The following is a 17997-nucleotide window of genomic DNA, read 5'->3' as shown; positions in this document are numbered from 1 at the left end:
AGCGTTTAAAAGGAGCTGAAGTTTTTTACGTGCACCAGTGTGATTCATCACGACTGATGCCCTATACTGCTTTTCGGCGAAATTCGAGCGGAACTTGTAGACATACATGGTCTGTTGTGAAAGTAGTAGGACTCATTTTTTTAAACAAAATTTATTCATGAGAAGAGCACAAACGATTACAATTTTTCAAGGTAGCACCCTTCCGCACCTACACGCTGCTTCCAATGAGTTTTACAGTTTTCGTACGCCTCCAGGAACGCCTGGACCGGAATGCTGTTTAGCTCCCTCGTCACGGCCTGTTGAACCACCTCTACCGGTCCGTGATGTTTCCCCTCGAGCGTCGATTTTATTCTCGGGAATAGAAAAAAGTCTGGCGGGGCCAAGTCGAGGTTGTAGGGGTGCTGAGGCAGCGTTGCCGCCTTGTGCTGGGCAAAAAATCGGGGTCCTCATTCACATGATGAAGAAGATCCTACCGGTTGGCCTTTTCCTCCTCTGACAACACTCCCGGCACCAACTTCGCGCACGCTTTCCTCATGGAAAGGTTTTCTGTCACGATCTCAAAAACTTGGGTTTGAGGAATGCTCAAGTCATCAGCAATCATTCTGATACTCATTCTACGATCACTGTTAAGTAAATGTTTCCCTCGCGACACATTTTCGTTGGTCTTGCTGGTCGAAGGGCGTCTGGAGCGGTCGCCGTCCTCCACTCTTTCCTTACCTTCTCGGAAAAGCTTGTGCCACTCAAAAAACACCTGATCTACCCATGGAAGCGTCACCGTAGGCCTCCTTAATCATGTTGTGAGTCTCTTTGCCCGTTTTCCAAGATTTACTCAAAATTTGATCACCTATCGCTGATGCAGTAAACGCTCGACGATTCTGCGTGACGAGACGTTTCGACAGGGGTTCACAGTACAAGCGACCTCCTCTCTTCAACGGCCGAGAGCCTACTGCCGATTTTCGCCAGCATTCCCAATATCACCCTTCACCGATCCTGCCCGTACAGACAGCCTCTCGTCCGCCCGTTCGCCCAGGAAAAAACCAGTCCTACTACTTTCAGAACAGACCCTGTACAAGCATCAAGAACACAGAAAGTAATGCATGCAGTTTCTGGGGGGTACCGGCCTTCCTAAAGCGATGGTTTGGCGCGCCGATGACGTTGAAATGAAGTCGTATAACTTCATTTTTATTCTGCACTTTTACGATGAAAGGACTGTAGAGCAAGAAAAGAGGCATTTGCGTATACAGTTTGGCTCCTTGGAACTCACTTTGGACTCCCATATTGCTGGGTACAATAGGGGCCCCTAATGTAGATTCCTTTCGCGACAACCGCTTTCGGTCTCACAATGCTTCGCGAAAGTATTAGTGAGAATGGCTGTTAGTGCGACAAAACTGGCAAAGGAAAACTCGCGTGTCATGTGAGCACGAACTTCCCGAAGCCGTCTCGCGTTGGTATAGAAGGAAATTGTCTTTTTGTTGCCGAACAGTCACTGAGTGACTTCCGTAAATCAAAATTTCGCTGTTGTGAACGCAAAGGACAACGCAGTTCGGGAGTTGTAGACAAGCGACCGTAACGCCCAGAGTTGCTGGCTCAAAAAGAAAAGAGAAAGATTTTGCAGGGTTGTTTAATCACTGAAAAAAAAAATCAGTGCACGCTTAATTTCATTACGTGTTGAGAGTGTGACAGCATTAAAGTCTGAAGTTCGCTCGGTTTTCTGTCCTCATCTTTATTTGCTGCATGCCGCATACGCTGAGCCAATGTAGCCACTGATACTCTATATTCGGCGACATACTTCCGCGGTCGCCCCTCCTGCGGAGATTTTCCCCCACGGTAGACACATGTGACGTTGATTCTGGCGCCATTCCAACCTCATACGCGAAGCTGTCTAGAATCATCTGCACACAACCAAGCGCAAGTGTCAACTCACGCCGAGCCCACCATAGCTCACGGCCGTGTCACGTGGCCAATTCACGTGCTAACTCCTCCATGTCACGTGGTCGCAGGGCTTGTAATGCGAAGGCCAGATAACCGGTGGTCCTTGAGGGTAACGGAGTGAATTCCAAGAGAAGCCAAGCGTAGCAGGGTGCAGCAGAAAGGTGGGCGGATGAGACTAAGAAGTTTTCGGGGATACAGTAGCCGCAGCTGGCAAGGGACAGGGTTAATTAGAGAGACATGGAAGAGGCCTTTGCCCTGCAGTGGGCGTAGTGAGGCTGGTGATGATGATGATGATGATAAAGCTTATTTGAGCAGCCCTCGCAAAGTATCAATCACGTGTGGAATCGCATGCACGTGTGGAAGCTGTGTGGAAAATAAAAAATAGTTTGCCTCAAGTTGAGCACGACGATCTCGAGCAGCGGCAAGCGTATCTCTCCTCAGGACAACGTACCAATTTTTACGCCATGTTAGTGTTAGCTGCTGTGTTACGGTAAAAAAATTTAATTGGTTTAGTTTGGTCATGGAGGTTTAACATCCCAGAGCGACTTAGGCTATGAGGGACGCCGCAGTGAAGGGGTTCTTTATGTGTACTGACATCGTACAGTACACGGGCGATGTCAGTGCACGTTAAAGAACGCCAGGTGGTCGAAATTTCCGGAGCCCTTCACTACGGCATCCCTCATAGCCTGAGTCGCTTTGGGACGTTAAACCCCCCCATAAACCATTTCTGTGAAAAAAAATATGCAATAGCACATGCAGATCACTAGGAACATTGCTATTTATCGCGACACGAAACACCAATTTTCTACAGGCATGCATGAAATTTTTCGCAAAGCGATGGTGAGTGGTGTATGAAATAAATAAAAAAAAAGACCAGACTTCGTTTTCTGTGATGTAAATATTCGTACAGGTCCTCAAATATTGTCAGCTTTCTTTTCTTTTTTTCCAAAGAGTGAACACCAAACTCAGTTGCCTATATGCACGTTATTCCTTATTTTGAAAACCTACCATCCCGAAGAGACAGCTACCGAGAACACCCGCTAAGCTTCTCACAATGCACCCGAGGCACTATGCAACCGCTCTCGCACCCCTTCTCATCATAGCAGGGCAGGGCAGAAATTAAGTTTCATTCATAGCGTGAGGCGAACGAATAAACTGCCGAGAGACGTCCGTGCCGCTCGAGCGCACGACGGCGTCCTTTTCAGAAACGTCTCACCCAATTCTTTTTTCTTTCCCTCCTCCTCCCCCCCCCCCCTCTCTCTCATTCTGCCTCCTCCTTTCTCTCGATCCTCAGCGCTGCTTCGTCTTCGAACAGCCGCGTAGATTGCGAGCGGCCTCTCGGGAGGCGCCTGAGTCCGTCCTACTGAAGGCTTCCGGTGGATTTGTGGAGTAGTCTTGTTTTTTTCTGAAGTCGTGGCTTTCGCAGAAAAGATCCGACGGACCCTGCGCGGTCTGCAAGCATGACCGGCGGGACGTCGCCACGGTCGACGGCGTCTTGGTGCAACGCCCTGTTCCTTTGGATTTATCTCTGGACGTTCCTTGTCCTAGTGGTGCCGCCAACTCGGGCGACGGGGCTGTGTTCAGGTGAGTGGTTTGGCTAGGGTGGCTTTTGTACAGAGTGTTGCATGGTATGTTGGGTTCAACGCCCCGAAAGCGCACATGGGGGCGCTGATAAACGGTGCAGTTCTGGATTAAAATTTGTTTTTAAGGGGAAGTGACGCATTTATTGACAATATCGCAAAGTTTGACGGATTACTTCGGGAAATATAAAGAAAAATTTGGAGCATGGAGGCAACTGCCACCACCCCGTTTGAAAGGTGGCGCTCCTAACTTCCGTCCGTTCCGTCCGTCCGTCCATACATCGGTCCTTGGAGGACTACCGGTTTATTTCCGCCACCAGGGGTTCTTTAACGTGCGCTGACATCGCACAGCTCGCGGGCACCTTTTCCGTTTCACCTCAACCGAAATAAAGCTGCAGTGACCAGGATTCGATCCAGAAACCATGTGATCAGCTGTCGAACGTCATAGCCTCTGGACTAACGCGGCAAGGTTTATGCATCGCATGAAACAAAATTATCGTTTGGGCGATTTGGTTCTGCTCTTAGGTTCCAATGAGCAGAGAGCTGAACACAGGGCGCAAAACGGAACCTTCACGTGGGAACAAAACGCCCATCCTGCTTGCAAACGTGCCGTTGTTCGTCCTGTCTTTTCTCGCTTTTTACTGAAGATCAGGTAAAAGATTATAGCAATTTGATAACTTCACGTACCATAGTCGAGGGTGCGGCTATGAAGGACGACAGGGTGAGGGGCTGCAGAATAACTCCGGCCACTTGGAGTTCTTTAACTTGCACCGAAAACTTAAATACAAGAGCACTGTTGTCATTCCTTGTGCATTCAAAAATGGCCGCCGCGGCCAAGAATCGAGCCTACGATCTTTAGTGCTCCGTAGGGGAACGCCGTAGCCACTCAGCCACCGCAGCGGATAGATAAGAGTTTAGCACCGCAGGGTCCGAAATTAGGTGAAGGCTAAATTCAGAAGCTGCCGACTATGTATTGTGTAGAAGCATTATTATCAATATTATGTACGGAAGTGCTCCGAGTTAGTGCGTGTATATAATGCTACCAAGCTTAGTACGGCTATTCCTGTAATACCTGCTTCTGCACCTAGGCTCCCATAACCGCTCCCAAGCCTATGCTCCGAGGCTTCCACACCCACTCCCAAGCCTACGCTCCCTGACTCCCATAACCGCTCTCAAGCCTATGCTCCGTGACTCCCATACCCATTCCCAAGCCTATGCTTCCTGAATGCCATACCTACTCCCCAGCCAATGCTCCCCGGCTTCCATACCCGCTCCCATGCCTATGGGCGCACGTGCTACCACGTCCGCTCATATTCATTTGGTCCTGCGCTCACATACCCACTACTAAGAATACGCACCAAGGCTCCTTTATCAGATTCTATGGATGTGCACCCGTGATATACCCGCTCACATGCACATGTGCACTTCAAGCTCCCATACCCACTCCCATGCCTATGAACCCGGACTCCCATACCAGCTTTCTTATTGAGAGTTTTGAGAAATAAGGTGCCCGGAGATGGCGCAGGACAGGGTAAATTAGCAATCAACCCCAACCCAACAGCTGGAAATCAAGCTCAACAGTGGATGTAGTTAGAGGATGATGATGACGATGGAACCATCACATATAGCGGTCACAGCAAAATGTTCGCCTATTTTGCAGCGACGACTCAGTGACAACGACTTCCGGCTCCCGTATTCAAGATCGCGTGGTTGACGCCAGTCCTTGAGAATACACTTTGATGTAGGCGACATGCAGAAACAACCCCAAGTGGTCGTAATTATTCCGGAGTCCATCTCATGCTGCGGATAGTAACCTACAATATTTTTCTGCACGCAAAGACCAATGAATCAATCAGTCGTTCCGTCAGTGAGTCAACCAAAGTTTACAAAACCCTCCCTTCCACTGACATGGTTCTCGTCTCCAAACAACCGTTCTCATTACATTCGTGATGATGTGGAGCCCTCATTTATACTATCTCCAAGGCGTTCCAATTTCATGAAACCTACGACCCACACACCTGAGAAGACCGTCAGAACGAACTTCAAAAGAGCAGTGGAGATGAAAAGACGAAAAATCGGCAAGGCAGGCAGAGAGACAGTTTGAACGCTTCTTGCTCGTCGGTGCAGGTAGGAAGTATATCAGGCAGGAAGTGCACATATCAGGAAGTATATAGCCCCCCCCCCCCCCCCCCCCCCGGGCTTCGTCTTTTGAAAGACGAACCTATAGCTTCGGACGCCGCACCTGCTATATAGCGGAAACCTTCACAGTGGGCCCGAGTGAAATACGCCGGTCGAGCTTCAGCTGTCAGAGCAGCGTGTGTTTGCGCACTTCGTCATACGCGTCTGCATACCGGCGAACTTTACAAAGAGAGGAAAAAAGGGAGACTGCTGGCTTGTCCGCTGCACGTCGATTCTTGAGCCTTCTAAGTGCACCTGCCAAAGCGTTCGGATCTTTTTCAAGAGTGATTAACGGTGACACGTGCATTTTAGGCGGCCGAAAGCGGAGGAGGCATTCCCTCGCCCCATTCGGCGTCTTTGGGCTTCCTTCCGAGACGCAAACAAAAAACAGGCGGTTTTTGTTTGTTTGTTTGTTTGTTTGTTTGTTTTATAGTGACAAAATTATGCGAACGCCAAACCAAAATCACAAGAAAGAAATGACTATCCTGTGGGGAGTATTGGCAGGTTGTAATGTAATGGAAACAATGTCCTGTAGAAAATGGAGCAGCTAGGGTCTTTAATTTTGACTGGAGGTGAAGACTTGTCCTCGTACATGGCAGGCACCTCAAGGGCCTTTTGGGGAAAATTCTCTATTCTTGCTTCCTTTGCCATGTCGTATGCTTGAGTGACGCTCTTTCTAACGCGATAACGTTATAGGCCCCATTACCCTGAGAATCCGGCGTCGGCGTTGTCGTCGTTGTGAACGAAAAATAGGGTGGCGTACAGAGTCGCTAGATGGCCACCCGCCGAAGAAGCAACCTAGATGGGCCACCTAGGTCACGTGACCTTGTGGCGTCATCACAACCTGCCCACCGGATAGTGAGTAAACTAACCACCGTGACAGGTGGCTGTTCCCTTATAAAAATGTTCTATAGACAGTATATAGACTTATTGACTGTATTGAATTCCTATAGATAATGCATTTTGTCTATTCATAGTCTATAGACTGTCTACAGATATAAGTCTACTAAAAGTGTAAGACCATAAATCTACCGATTGTCTATAGACTGTCTATGGCGTTTGTATTGCCTGTAGACTACTCTCTAAGATTTGTTCCCGGCCGCGGCGGTTGAATTTCTTTGGAGGAGAGATTCTAGAGGCCCGTGTACTGTGCGATGTCAGTGCACGTTGAAGAACCCCAGGTGGTCGAAATTTCCGGAGCCCTCCACTACGGCGTCTCTCATAGCCTTAGTCGCTTTGGGACGTTAAACACCATAAACCAAACCAAACCTAAGATTTGTCTATAAACAGTCTACAGACTTTGTAGACAGAAGTCTATAGACACTCTATAGACTGTCAAAACTTTTTTTTGTAAGGGTTCAATTAATGACTGACCGCGAGAGGTTGCTAGGAAAGACCAACTTGAGTCGCACAAGCCCCACCGGGTTGAGCACCTGCCATCGCAGTGCAGTGGCGCATCCCCTAGCCGCTGCACCATTGCGAAAGCAGTTGTATGATGACTCCCAGGGACACAGACATGTAAAGTTGATAATGTCGAATTCCGCATATACGGGCATTAACTCATTAGCGTTATCGCGTCATATCCCTGCGGCTGAGCATAAGTGTCCCCTCCATTTTTTGTTTTGTCATGAACCAAACTCGATTGCAAGCCGTAGACCAAATTAGATTGAGTATACCTTCCCTCCTGTTTCAAATCTATTTGGGGCACTGACTTCGGTCATCATCATCATCAGCCTGACTACGCCCACTGCAGGACAATGGCCGCTTCCATGTCCCTCCAATTAATCCTGTCCTTCGCCAGTTGCGGCCACCGTATCCCCGCAAGCTTCTTAATCTCATCCGCCCACCTAATCCCCCCCCCCCCCCCCCCGACGCTTGCCTTTTCTTGGAATCCACTCCGTCGGTAACCCGCAATGCAACTTCCCGAGCAGCATAAGTAATCGACCGAATATTGGAAATTGATGGCTTCACTCTGGTCCTTTGTAAAACCGTCCTTTTCCAATATATTTCCAATATTGGTCCAATTTCCTGTGCTGCTAGGCCTGAGCTGCGTCCCTATCCTCTTGTGTCTCCTGGCAGCACCGGCAACCGCGTGTTTTCTCAAGCTAAGCATTGCTGAAATTTCGGCTCTGTCGTTGGCCAAAGTCACCGGGCCAGGCCGAAGCCACTACTGCGCATGCGCCGCGCAACAGGTGCGCCGCGCGTGACGTCACAGGTGCGCCGCCGCCGGCTTCTCCGCTGCGCCTCTACCGCCGCCGACTCCGCAGCCTCGCCGCAGCCTCGCCGCGCACGTCGCGCATGCGCAGTAGCTATAGATACGCGTTATTGCTCGGCTACTTTATAAACAGAGGGTTCGAAGGGCACGTTCTTCAGATGAACGATGGGTGAAGAAGAGGAAAGTTCGCGAGTATACTGCGACTGACATCAACGGCGACTGCGGGAAGCCAGGTCGTGAAGCTGTCGCGTACACACTAGGTTTAACCAGAGCTAAACCATCAGCAAATTTTTTGATGCCATTTTCTTCTTTGGCGCTGTTGTGCTTCAGCGCCCTCTAACCATTCTTGTAATACAACAGCGCCTAAAATAACATAACTGTTACACAATTATTTGCGCACGTTGTATCACTGCAGCAGCTTCCACTGACTAATGCCTCTCTCTATGGCTGTCCCAGGTGGTCAGGAAATAGAGATGAGTCGAAATCTGTTCTTACTTATTGCTTATAGTTCGTACTTTGCTCTTGATTCCAATAATTCCGCAGAGTAAATACACAGGTTCTCTCAGGTCATGAATGATAGCTTACCAATACCCCTGAAGAGAAAAGTATATAACAGCTGTATCCTACCGGTACTCACCTATGGGGCAGAAACGTGGAGGCTAACAAAGAGAGTTCAGCTTAAGTTAAGAACAACGCAGCGAGCTATGGAAAGGAAAATGATAGGTGTAACGTTAAGAGATCGGAAGAGGACGGAGTGGGTGAGGGAACAAACGCAGGTTAATGACATCCTGGTCGAAATCAAGAGGAAGAAGTGGGCTTGGGCAGGGCATGTAATGCGAAGGCAAGATAACCGCCGGTCCTTAAGGGTAACGGAGCGGATTCCAAGAGAAAGCAAACGTAGCAGGGGACGGCAGAAAGTTAGGTGGGCGAATGAGATTAAGAAGTTTTCGGGGATACAGTGGCGGCAACTGGCAAAGGACAGGGTTAATTGGAGAGACATGGGAGAGGCCTTTGCCCTGCAGTGGGTGTAGTCAGGCTGATGACGATGATGATGATGATGATGATGATGATGATGATGAAATACACTGAGTCTGACAGAGCATCCGCGACGGACAAGGATCTGAGCTTATCTGAGATCGCTTGCTGCAGTAAAGCGCGACTCAAATGAAAAACAGAAGGCAGGTCACTCGCTACACATGCGACTTGTGATATATGACATGTGACAAATAAAAACAATGACCTTGCGTTACATACAATCTGACTAGTCATATTATTCCGCCCAACGGTACGTGTAACAAAAAATGATTGCTTAAAGGAACTATTTCTCCGAATTATTTTTGAATTGAATAGCTATCTATATCTTCCTTGTCTGTCTTCCACAGTTGGCGAAGCCCTGATGTCTTGCGATCGGAGGTTTCTACGGCCAAAGGTAACTATGACGCCATGTCTGCGCGGCACCTGTTCCCTAAGCATCTCAACGTTGCAGTTTAGCTGTTTCTATGCTTTATTCTAGTGACATTGTGTGCCTCGGTGTTCTCAAAAGGTGAAAAACGGAGAGAACGGCAAAACTTCCATGTATTGTGGTACATTATGCAGGCACGAAACAAAAATGACCTAAATGATTCATGGCATCGTACGAGTACATCCTTCCTTAACACACCTGAAAATTAATCCCTACAATCCTTGCATTCTTTCACAAGCATTTGAGACTTCCTCTGGAGTACGCTTTTTGATCACGCCAGTTGCGAAAGGTCGCTTCGAAACCGGGCTTTTCTACGTAGCCACTTCGCGGAAGTTGACAGTGGTGCCTCCTATGAGCTGGGCAGCCAACTAATTATGGCGGCCTGCAACTTTGCTTTCTCAGTTGTCTTCTTGGTTTGAACACAGCTGAGCAGTCCGTCTGAACGCCGCAGGTGGCGTGACAGTCTGATAACCATTCATGGTTTTGGCATAATCAGAGAACCACATTTTGGTGCCCGGGCTCCATGAAGAGTTCCGAAACTGGTAAAATCAAAGAGCTCTAGTGCAAACGATGTCGCCGTTGCGTAGTATGCCGTTACAGAAAACACTTGCATAACCAGACGTCCAGTGAGGGCGCCTGAAAATGAGCAAGTCCGGGGGGGGGGGGGGGGGGGGCTCTCGTTTGAGACAAGCCGTGGAAGAGGTGTCACCGTCGCTTCTTTCCTCCGTCCCAATGGGAAATAGAACTCTCTTGGACGTCTCACGGACGTCTCACGGACGTCCTAAACATCGACAGGACGTCCAAGGGAATTTCAGTGCCCACTGGGATGGGAGGATGACGTAACGCATCTAGGAGCTCGCATTTAAATTCCCAGCTTGTGTGTGGCCAGCCCGCTGCATTCATCTCAACAACGTCCGTTGTCCGACGTGTGGTGTAACCACCATGGTAGAAAAAAAAGAAATCATGCGCCCGAAAAGAGGCAATCTAGTGTGAATGTGTTGCTTGCGTAAGACAGCTTCCTGTAGAACACACGGAAATGTAGTAGGGAAGCATGGAACTTGTGCCTTACTAGGCCTTTTCTGTGTGACAGCGAATAAATTACATGCATTGGTTCAGCGCAGTCCGAACTTCGTTTAAATTGATTGGTCTCGTGCTGTGTTTACGACAATCCCAACACAGCAAATATCTATGCACGTGCATAAAACGAATTGCTGGGCTAGTTGGCACTTCACGCATGTCAGTACTCTCCAGGAGCACGAATTCTGCCATCGCAAAATGGCAGCTTTTGCCCTCCAGTCAACGTCGGCATCTCGCCTAGTGGCTGGTCTTTCCTCAGTGTAAAATATCGGGGGAAGATAATCGCTTCCTTTTGGTCTAATTTTTTCTGCAGCTGGTCTCCCGTCGATGTAAAATATCGGAGGAAGATAATCACTTCTTGTTGGCCTAATTGTTATTGCAGCTGGTCGTCCCTAAATGTAAAACCTCGGGGGAAGATAATCGCTTTCTGTTGGCCTAATTGTTACTGCAACTGGTCTTCCCTCGATGTAAAACATCGGGGGAAGATAATCTCTGCCTGTTGGCCTAGCTGTCATTAAGATGTGGAGGAGCACACAGCGCTGTGTGCGCGCCTCCACATCTATCCGCCGTTGTCTTTGCGCGCTGCGGGAACCAGTAATTGAACTTAGTTTCTGGTCCCGTAAAGCTATCAGAGGACCTTGCCGGTAATAACATTCAACGTCCGTGTCAATACCTTTTTTTTCTTTTTCTGCGACAATGCGACAGGGAAATGCTGAGGTGTTCATGAGGGCCGTCACCAGTTGCCTGGAGAACGAGAAGCTGGATCTCAAGAAGATCAACCTGCCCTGCTTCAAACAGGAACAGGTTAGTTAGTAAGGCGCATATCCCTGCAACTTTCGAAAGGGACTGAAGCACGTTTGTCACCTCAGTACTGTACGTGTCTTGTATAAACAGGCCACTCGCATGACGACCTACATGTGCACGGCTGGTGGCAGCGTGGATGTCGAATTCCCCATGTACACAACGTAGTACCCCTGTAACACGGGCATTTCGAAGGCCCTCCAACCGATAGTGTATCGACTCAAAGGCCATTGAGCGCTGCCATACGAGCAGTTTCAATGGCCATTGAATTAATAGTCTATCGAGTCAACGGAGCAACGCGGAACTCTGTCGAAACTTCGAGGGCCTTTGAGCGTCGCCCAATGTTGCCAGCGTTGTTTCGATCAGCGCCAACGCACACTTTCATGCACGATAACTCTCTTAATATGCCAGTGATGAACCCCACATATTTAAAAAAAGTTTCCCCTGTGCTTCTTGGTTTTGGTGAGTGCTGTCTGCTAACAATAATAGAGTGAACTATAGGCTAACAGCGGCCATTGGACAAGTTGCGCAAGCAACAAGCAACCACGTTAAACAAATCCAACAGCGAGCAATGGCTAGAAAAGAAATCGTCTGTCAGAGATCGAGTTTCACCAAGAAAGTCCCAGCATCAAATTGTTGAAAAAATAAAACAATGAGGTTGTGTTTAGATGCTCTCTCCAGAACACCATCGCTGTCTTATCCGATTTTCTTCACTCTGCGCCCCTATTTCATTCATCCAGCTTGGCAAGAAGCATACAGCGTGCATGGAGCTGAATCAGCAGAAATATCTGACAAAGACCTTTCTTTTTTCTCCTTTGTGCAGGTCGACACCCTTGTGAAATGCAGGTGCCAGGCTTATATCAAAGCGGCGGTAAGCACACTGCGAAGCCGACAACCGCCTTCGCAAACTTATCGGCTTCTACGCCCGCGCTACTAAAACACTGTGCTTTATTTGCACCTACTTTGTGCCCCTATAGGATAAGATCATTGAAATGTGTCCGGTAAAAGCCGTTGCTTACATTCCAGCGAAAGCATATGCGTATTCTGTGTATCGCACAAGAGCCATGGTTGAAGAGCCGCCTGAGTAGCACAGATAGTTGGCCCAATATTGGGTATGGATGGTTTTAAGGCGAACGCGTTTAATGGCTGATACTGTCGTCCGTTAACAAAGCGTTTCACATGCGTTTAACTCAGGAACTAAAAACGATAGAATAAAACCAATGATTGCTGCAGATAGGCAAGAAAAAAATGAACCTAGAGGCCAAGTTTGATGACTGTAGACTAATTAGTTAATTAATTGAATGCAAAAATGTCGAAATGGCGTCGAAATAGCGCGGACGTCGATATAGCCACGGGAACAGTGTGACGTCGCATTCACCGGAAGTCGTCATGGCATAGAGAAAATTGGCACACAATGGCCGGAAAAACGTCGGATTTGTGTCAAATTAGATGGAAAAATGTGTAATTAAGCGTAATTAACACTTAAGATCCCCGAAAGATGTACAATTTGGGTATCGATATAGCCACAGGAACGGTGTGACGTCACATCTACCGGAAGTCGTGGCATGGTGTCCTCGGCTTTCGCCTCTCAACACTTTAGTTGCCAAAGTGTCCTCGCAATTTTTTTACTCTGATCCTTTATGGGACCGGCCTGCGCCAATATATTTTCAATATTGGGCCGCTTAGCTGTGTTAATGGGCCCAAGCTGTGATTATGTTTTGTGTTGATGAGCTAAACAAGTCGGATAAAGTTCTCTTAAAATATTCTCGAAGCTACACCCTTTTGTAGTTGATAAGCGCGTTCGATCCAACCTACCACAAGCCGCCGTTCTGGAGAAGACTTGTCAAGAGGAGCGAGGTGTGACTTCGGAGTTCAGAATTTTCGCCCAAATATTTGATAAAGAACATTGTATTTTTTTATATAACGAGGGCTGCTATGGAAGCTCTGAGAAAAACTAGGTCACAATTTGGTGTTTTCGCATACAAGCAGCACAGCCTAAAGCAAGCTCCGGCTCAGTGCGGTCCTTTTGCCTCTCGCCGTTTTGTCTTTGAGTCGCGTGCTTTGCTCAGCTTCTAAATGGACCATCACCATCTTATATCCCATATATGCCGAATTTGCCATTCTCTACATTACATTCTATAGACCGTAGTGGTGGCCTAGTGGTCTGAGCATCCGCCTCGCATGCGGAAGGTGAGGAGTTCGATCCCCCGTGCCTCCGGGTACCCACCGGTGGTACAATGGGTACAAGCTTTCCCCTAGCCTGGTGCTTGGGCTCTTTAGGGTGAAATGCTTGGGAAATTGGCCTATGACCCCACCTTGAGTGGAAGCAAGAACCTTTGTGCCGTGGCGCTCCTTGGCCACAGATGCCCTTGCGCCATAAAAATCCATCATCATCATCATCACCTACTTTACATTCCTAGATTCCTGGGAGTCCCCATACCCCTCCAGGAGCAGTGGTGCAGCGGTTAAAGGTGCAGTGAAGAGGAATCTGAACTCGTCTTTTTTGCCACGGAAACTCGATCTACACGTTCCCAGCTTTCTTAGAAACTTCGACTTATTGCCCTGTGTGGCCGATTTCCCTAATTAAATCGAATTATCGTCCGGCTGCCGCCTTTATTTTTTGAATTCTCCCCATACAGTGGGCGGAGTCGACCAACGCGTGGAGTGCCTTTCAGCCAGCTACGTGGAGGCTTTGCTTTCACTTTATTTTGTTTTTTAGGTTTTCGGGAATAAATAGTTTCATTCGCAGATAATATAGCCGCAAAATAAGCCCGCAGAAATAAAAATACACGCGGACTATTTGCTTCTACGGATTACTACGTATTACACCGTCGATGGCAGAGCGGCAAGCCACCACGGGACTGGGTGAAAGGCACTCCACGCGTTGGTCGACTCCGCCCACCGTACGCGAAGAATTAAAAAAAAAAAGGCGAGAGCCGGACGTTAATTCGATTTAATTACGGAAATCGGCCGCACAGAGCAATAGGTCGAAGTTTCTATGAAATCTCGGAACGTATAGATTGAGTTCGCGCGGCAAAAAGACGATTTCAGATTCCTCTTCATTACAACTTTAAGGGACGCGCTACTGCCCTGCGATGGCAGGTGTTTCGAGCGGTGGGCCTTGTGCTAGGTTGCTCTTCCCGAGCAACCTCTCGCCACTAATCTTTAGTTTAACTGCCACCTGCCATGGTGGGCAGTTCGCTCACAAACCGGTGAGCAGGTTGCCACGGTGGGCAGGTTGTGATGATGTCCCAATGTCACGAGACCTGTCTCGAGTCCTAGGTCCCCTAAACCGCGCTGCTCCCTTTCGCGATAACATCTAGCGTTGTTTGGTAGAAATGCTTGTATTACTAGCATGCAGCTCCTCCGTCCAGTCGTTGCCCTGCTTAATTTTCAAATCACTAATTAGCACACTAATTTCCAGGGTGACCATTCAAATGCGAAGGGGAAGACCGAAGGCTTCAAGGTAGGTCAAGATCGTGTACAGGTGCTCCAAAAGTAATACGGAGAACTCTAGCGGCGAAAAACCTGCATCGCGGTGCCCTCTGTCGCTATAAACGCAAACACGCCTATATGGAAGTTAAAAGGGCGTAAGTTGTCCTCTAGCGCACTCCCTTCTATAAAAAGGGTGTGCGCTAGAGGACACCTTTACTCCCTTTCTACACCTTTCTGTTTAAAGTGATATCAGCAGGCGCGCAAGCGTACGAGACAAGGGGCACATGTCATGTCCGGCTGTCCAGTGCTATTTACTTTTGATGTTAAGTCACAGACTTATGCCATGGGCTCATGGTCGTAGACAACGGTGAGCAGAAGACAGCTCAGCAACAGCTTGCGAGCGATGCAGCTCTGCTCCTCACACTGGCTCGAAAGTGGCAGGTCACGTGTTAACCGAAGCGAAGATGTCCCTTTGTTTCTGCTTTGGGGCATTGCCTTTCAAGAAGGTTCTGTGGCCATCTTCAAGAAGTTGTGGTCACCTCGTCCAGGTGGGTCTCGGTGTGGGGCAACAACCACTGAGGCAAAAGCGGGTGAAGTGAGGTATAGCTACCCCCCCCCCCCCCTGGAGTTCTCTTTCACTTCACCTTCTTCGAAATCTAGCCTTCGCTGACGGAAATAACTTTGTCAATTCTCTTGCGTTTCTCCTTCACTGAAATTCCGGCCTTCTCAGTAATACTAAACTTCGCCAATCAGTAGCAGGGCCGAATTAAAGAAACATCGCAATCTGAAAACAGTTACAGAAAGGGTCAAAAAGCCCCGTTTTTAAGTTCGTCGGCACGGACTGGCGGAAATATCGACCAATAAGAGCGGGCCTAATTGATCCGTTTGTGATAGGTTCTTTATTTGAACGGTTCGTAATTCGGCTCCCGAAAGCCATTTGCGACGATTAGTGTCGCTGCCTTAAGGAACTTGTCTTGCGCCTGCATCACATGATCGCAGGTGGGATAGTGTCGTGAGAGGGCACTCGCAATCCTAGGCAAAAACCTCTATGGCCGTTAGGGAAGCAATGCATCCGTTAAAAAAATTTTTAGATGACCTTAGACTGCACATAGACTTCTGTTTATAAAGTTTATAGACTCTCTATAGACAATTCCTATAGAATAGTCTATGGGCAATACAAATGCCGTAGACAGTCTATAGAGAATCTATAGATTTATGCCCATACACGTTTAGTAGACTTCTGTCTATAGACTATGAATAGAAAAAAAATGTTTATAGGAAGGCAATAGAGCCTATAAGAAGTCTGTAGACTGTCTCCAGACCATTTTTATGAGGGACAATTCCACTGGTAGATTACGTTACCAAAGGAAGGTAACTAAATAAAGTTCAACAGAGCTGATTCTTGCGCCAGTTGGTTGCACATATGGACGAATGAGTTCGGCAAATGCACATTCGAATCTGAAAGCAGGGACAGTGAAACCCATGACTATTATGCAAAAGAACGAGTGAAATGCATCAGTGTGACGTCAGCTGATATTTTTTATAAAGAAATAGCGTTCTTCGAAGACATTATGACGCACGTGGGTTACTTTTTCTTTTTATTGTTCGTGCTAGATCGTTTCTCTATAGATGACTCCATGCTGCCAATAAAATTCAATTGAAAGTACTATACAGAGAGGACCGCATTTACTGCGACGCAGCATAAGCATCGAGGATATCCAGTGCCAGGGTGACCAAAGCCAACTACTCCGTCACCTGGTCTGAGGCTAATCAATCCCGCCACGTTGGGGGAGTGGGGTGTGGGTAAGGGCAACTTTTGGCGACGGAACAAGAGGAAAAGCAATTGTCAAGATCAGCATAGGGTTCGGGGCAGTTGGCAGAAGGGGGGTATGCAGTAGATGATCGAGGAAAGAAGGCCAGGGGAATATATTTAAATGGATACGCCGAAGAATGCGTGGTTAGCGTTGTGTTTGTCCCTGCCTCTTGTTCTCGTCTATTAGCGCTATGATTCCTTCGTCAACATATTCCCTGAATGGATGCACCTCTTAGGATTTCTGCAGCGCAATGTTGGAATAAAAAGATGCAGATTAAAAAACTACTTAGCGTATTAGTTCTCTGGTCGTAACATAAGCGGGCCTTCTTTCGGACATGGTATGTCTCAATTTTCGTCTTCGTCCTCTGTTCCTTTTCAGAAGTGCGTCGAGCAAGCGATAAAAGGGTAATGAGTGATTTCGTAGTAATAAAGCGAATGCGAAAAACTATGTCTGGTTTTGTTCCGCTCGGTAAATATAACAGAGAATGCTGCCCCCCCCCAACATACACACACACACACACACACACACACACACACACACACACGCACGCACACACACACACAAGGGCAACATATACAGTCCAGCACACTTATAATGGTCGCACTTATAACGAACGCCCGCTTATTACGAACGAGGGTCAAGGCACCTTCAAAATATGTATTAGAGTTATATCACTGCGTCTCAGATAAAACGAACAAACGTGGGCGCACCACTCGGTTATAACGAAGCTATGGTTTATCGGTGTTTAACGTCCCAAAGACACTCGGTCTATGAGGGACGCCGTAGTGAAGAGCTACGAAAATTTCGACCACCTGGGGTTCTTTAACATGCACTGGCATCGCACAGTGCACGGACTGCTAGAATTTCGCCGCCATCGAAATGCGACCGCCGCGGCCGGGATCGAACCCGCGTCTTCCGGGTCAGCAGCCGAGCGCCATAGCCATTGAGACACCGCGGGGCCGTTATAATGAAGGAGGCGTAATATAAAAATGGCGGCATTGAAACTGCAATTAACCGACGGTCAAGTGCGCCCTGAAAGCCTACAAGATGTGTTGAGTTTAATCACACAAAAGCAACTAAGGACATCATGCTCCAAAAGCAAGGTTTGTGTGTTTGCACTGCGGTAAGGAATTAAAGTGATTTAACATCTCGCAGTTTATTCAGAAGCTTTGCTTCCTTTAAAAATGTAAAAAACGTTGGAAATTTCTCTTTTTCTCCCAGGAGTAACCTAAGGTGCAATGGGAAGTGTTCATCATAAAGTCGTTGGAAATGCTTTTTATGCGAAGCATATTACTAGAGGTACACTACAGCCCTTCGCCGTGGTTACGCGCCGTGCACACCACTTGGTACAGTGACGTCACACCACGTGACATACTACGTGACACATGACGTCACGACAGAGGAAGACGGAGGTACACTACAGCCCTTCGCCGTGGTTACGCGCCGTGCACACCACGTGGTACAGTGACGTCACACCACGTGACATACCACGTGACACATGAC

The 17997-nt window shown here is 48.0% G+C and overlaps 1 protein-coding gene across 1 annotated transcript; it reads left to right on the top strand.

Moving 5' to 3' along the window:
• The first annotated feature begins 3262 nt into the window (after window positions 1–3262).
• Window positions 3263–15279, top strand: LOC149330481 (uncharacterized). Its single transcript, XM_089559437.1, has 6 exons — window positions 3263–3516; window positions 9288–9334; window positions 11150–11248; window positions 12069–12116; window positions 14670–14711; window positions 15229–15279. The coding sequence occupies exons 1-6, from the start codon at window positions 3393–3395 to the stop codon at window positions 15277–15279; spliced, it is 411 nt and encodes a 136-aa protein (XP_089415563.1). The 5' UTR covers window positions 3263–3392.
• Window positions 15280–17997: the final 2718 nt, after the last annotated feature.

This window comes from Amblyomma mixtum, chromosome 9, assembly GCF_055824585.1.
Source record: "Amblyomma mixtum isolate Tamu chromosome 9, ASM5582458v1, whole genome shotgun sequence".
Lineage (NCBI taxonomy): Eukaryota > Metazoa > Arthropoda > Arachnida > Ixodida > Ixodidae > Amblyomma > Amblyomma mixtum.
Note: the sequence above shows the minus strand (reverse complement) of the source record. Positions and strands in the feature narration are given on the sequence as shown.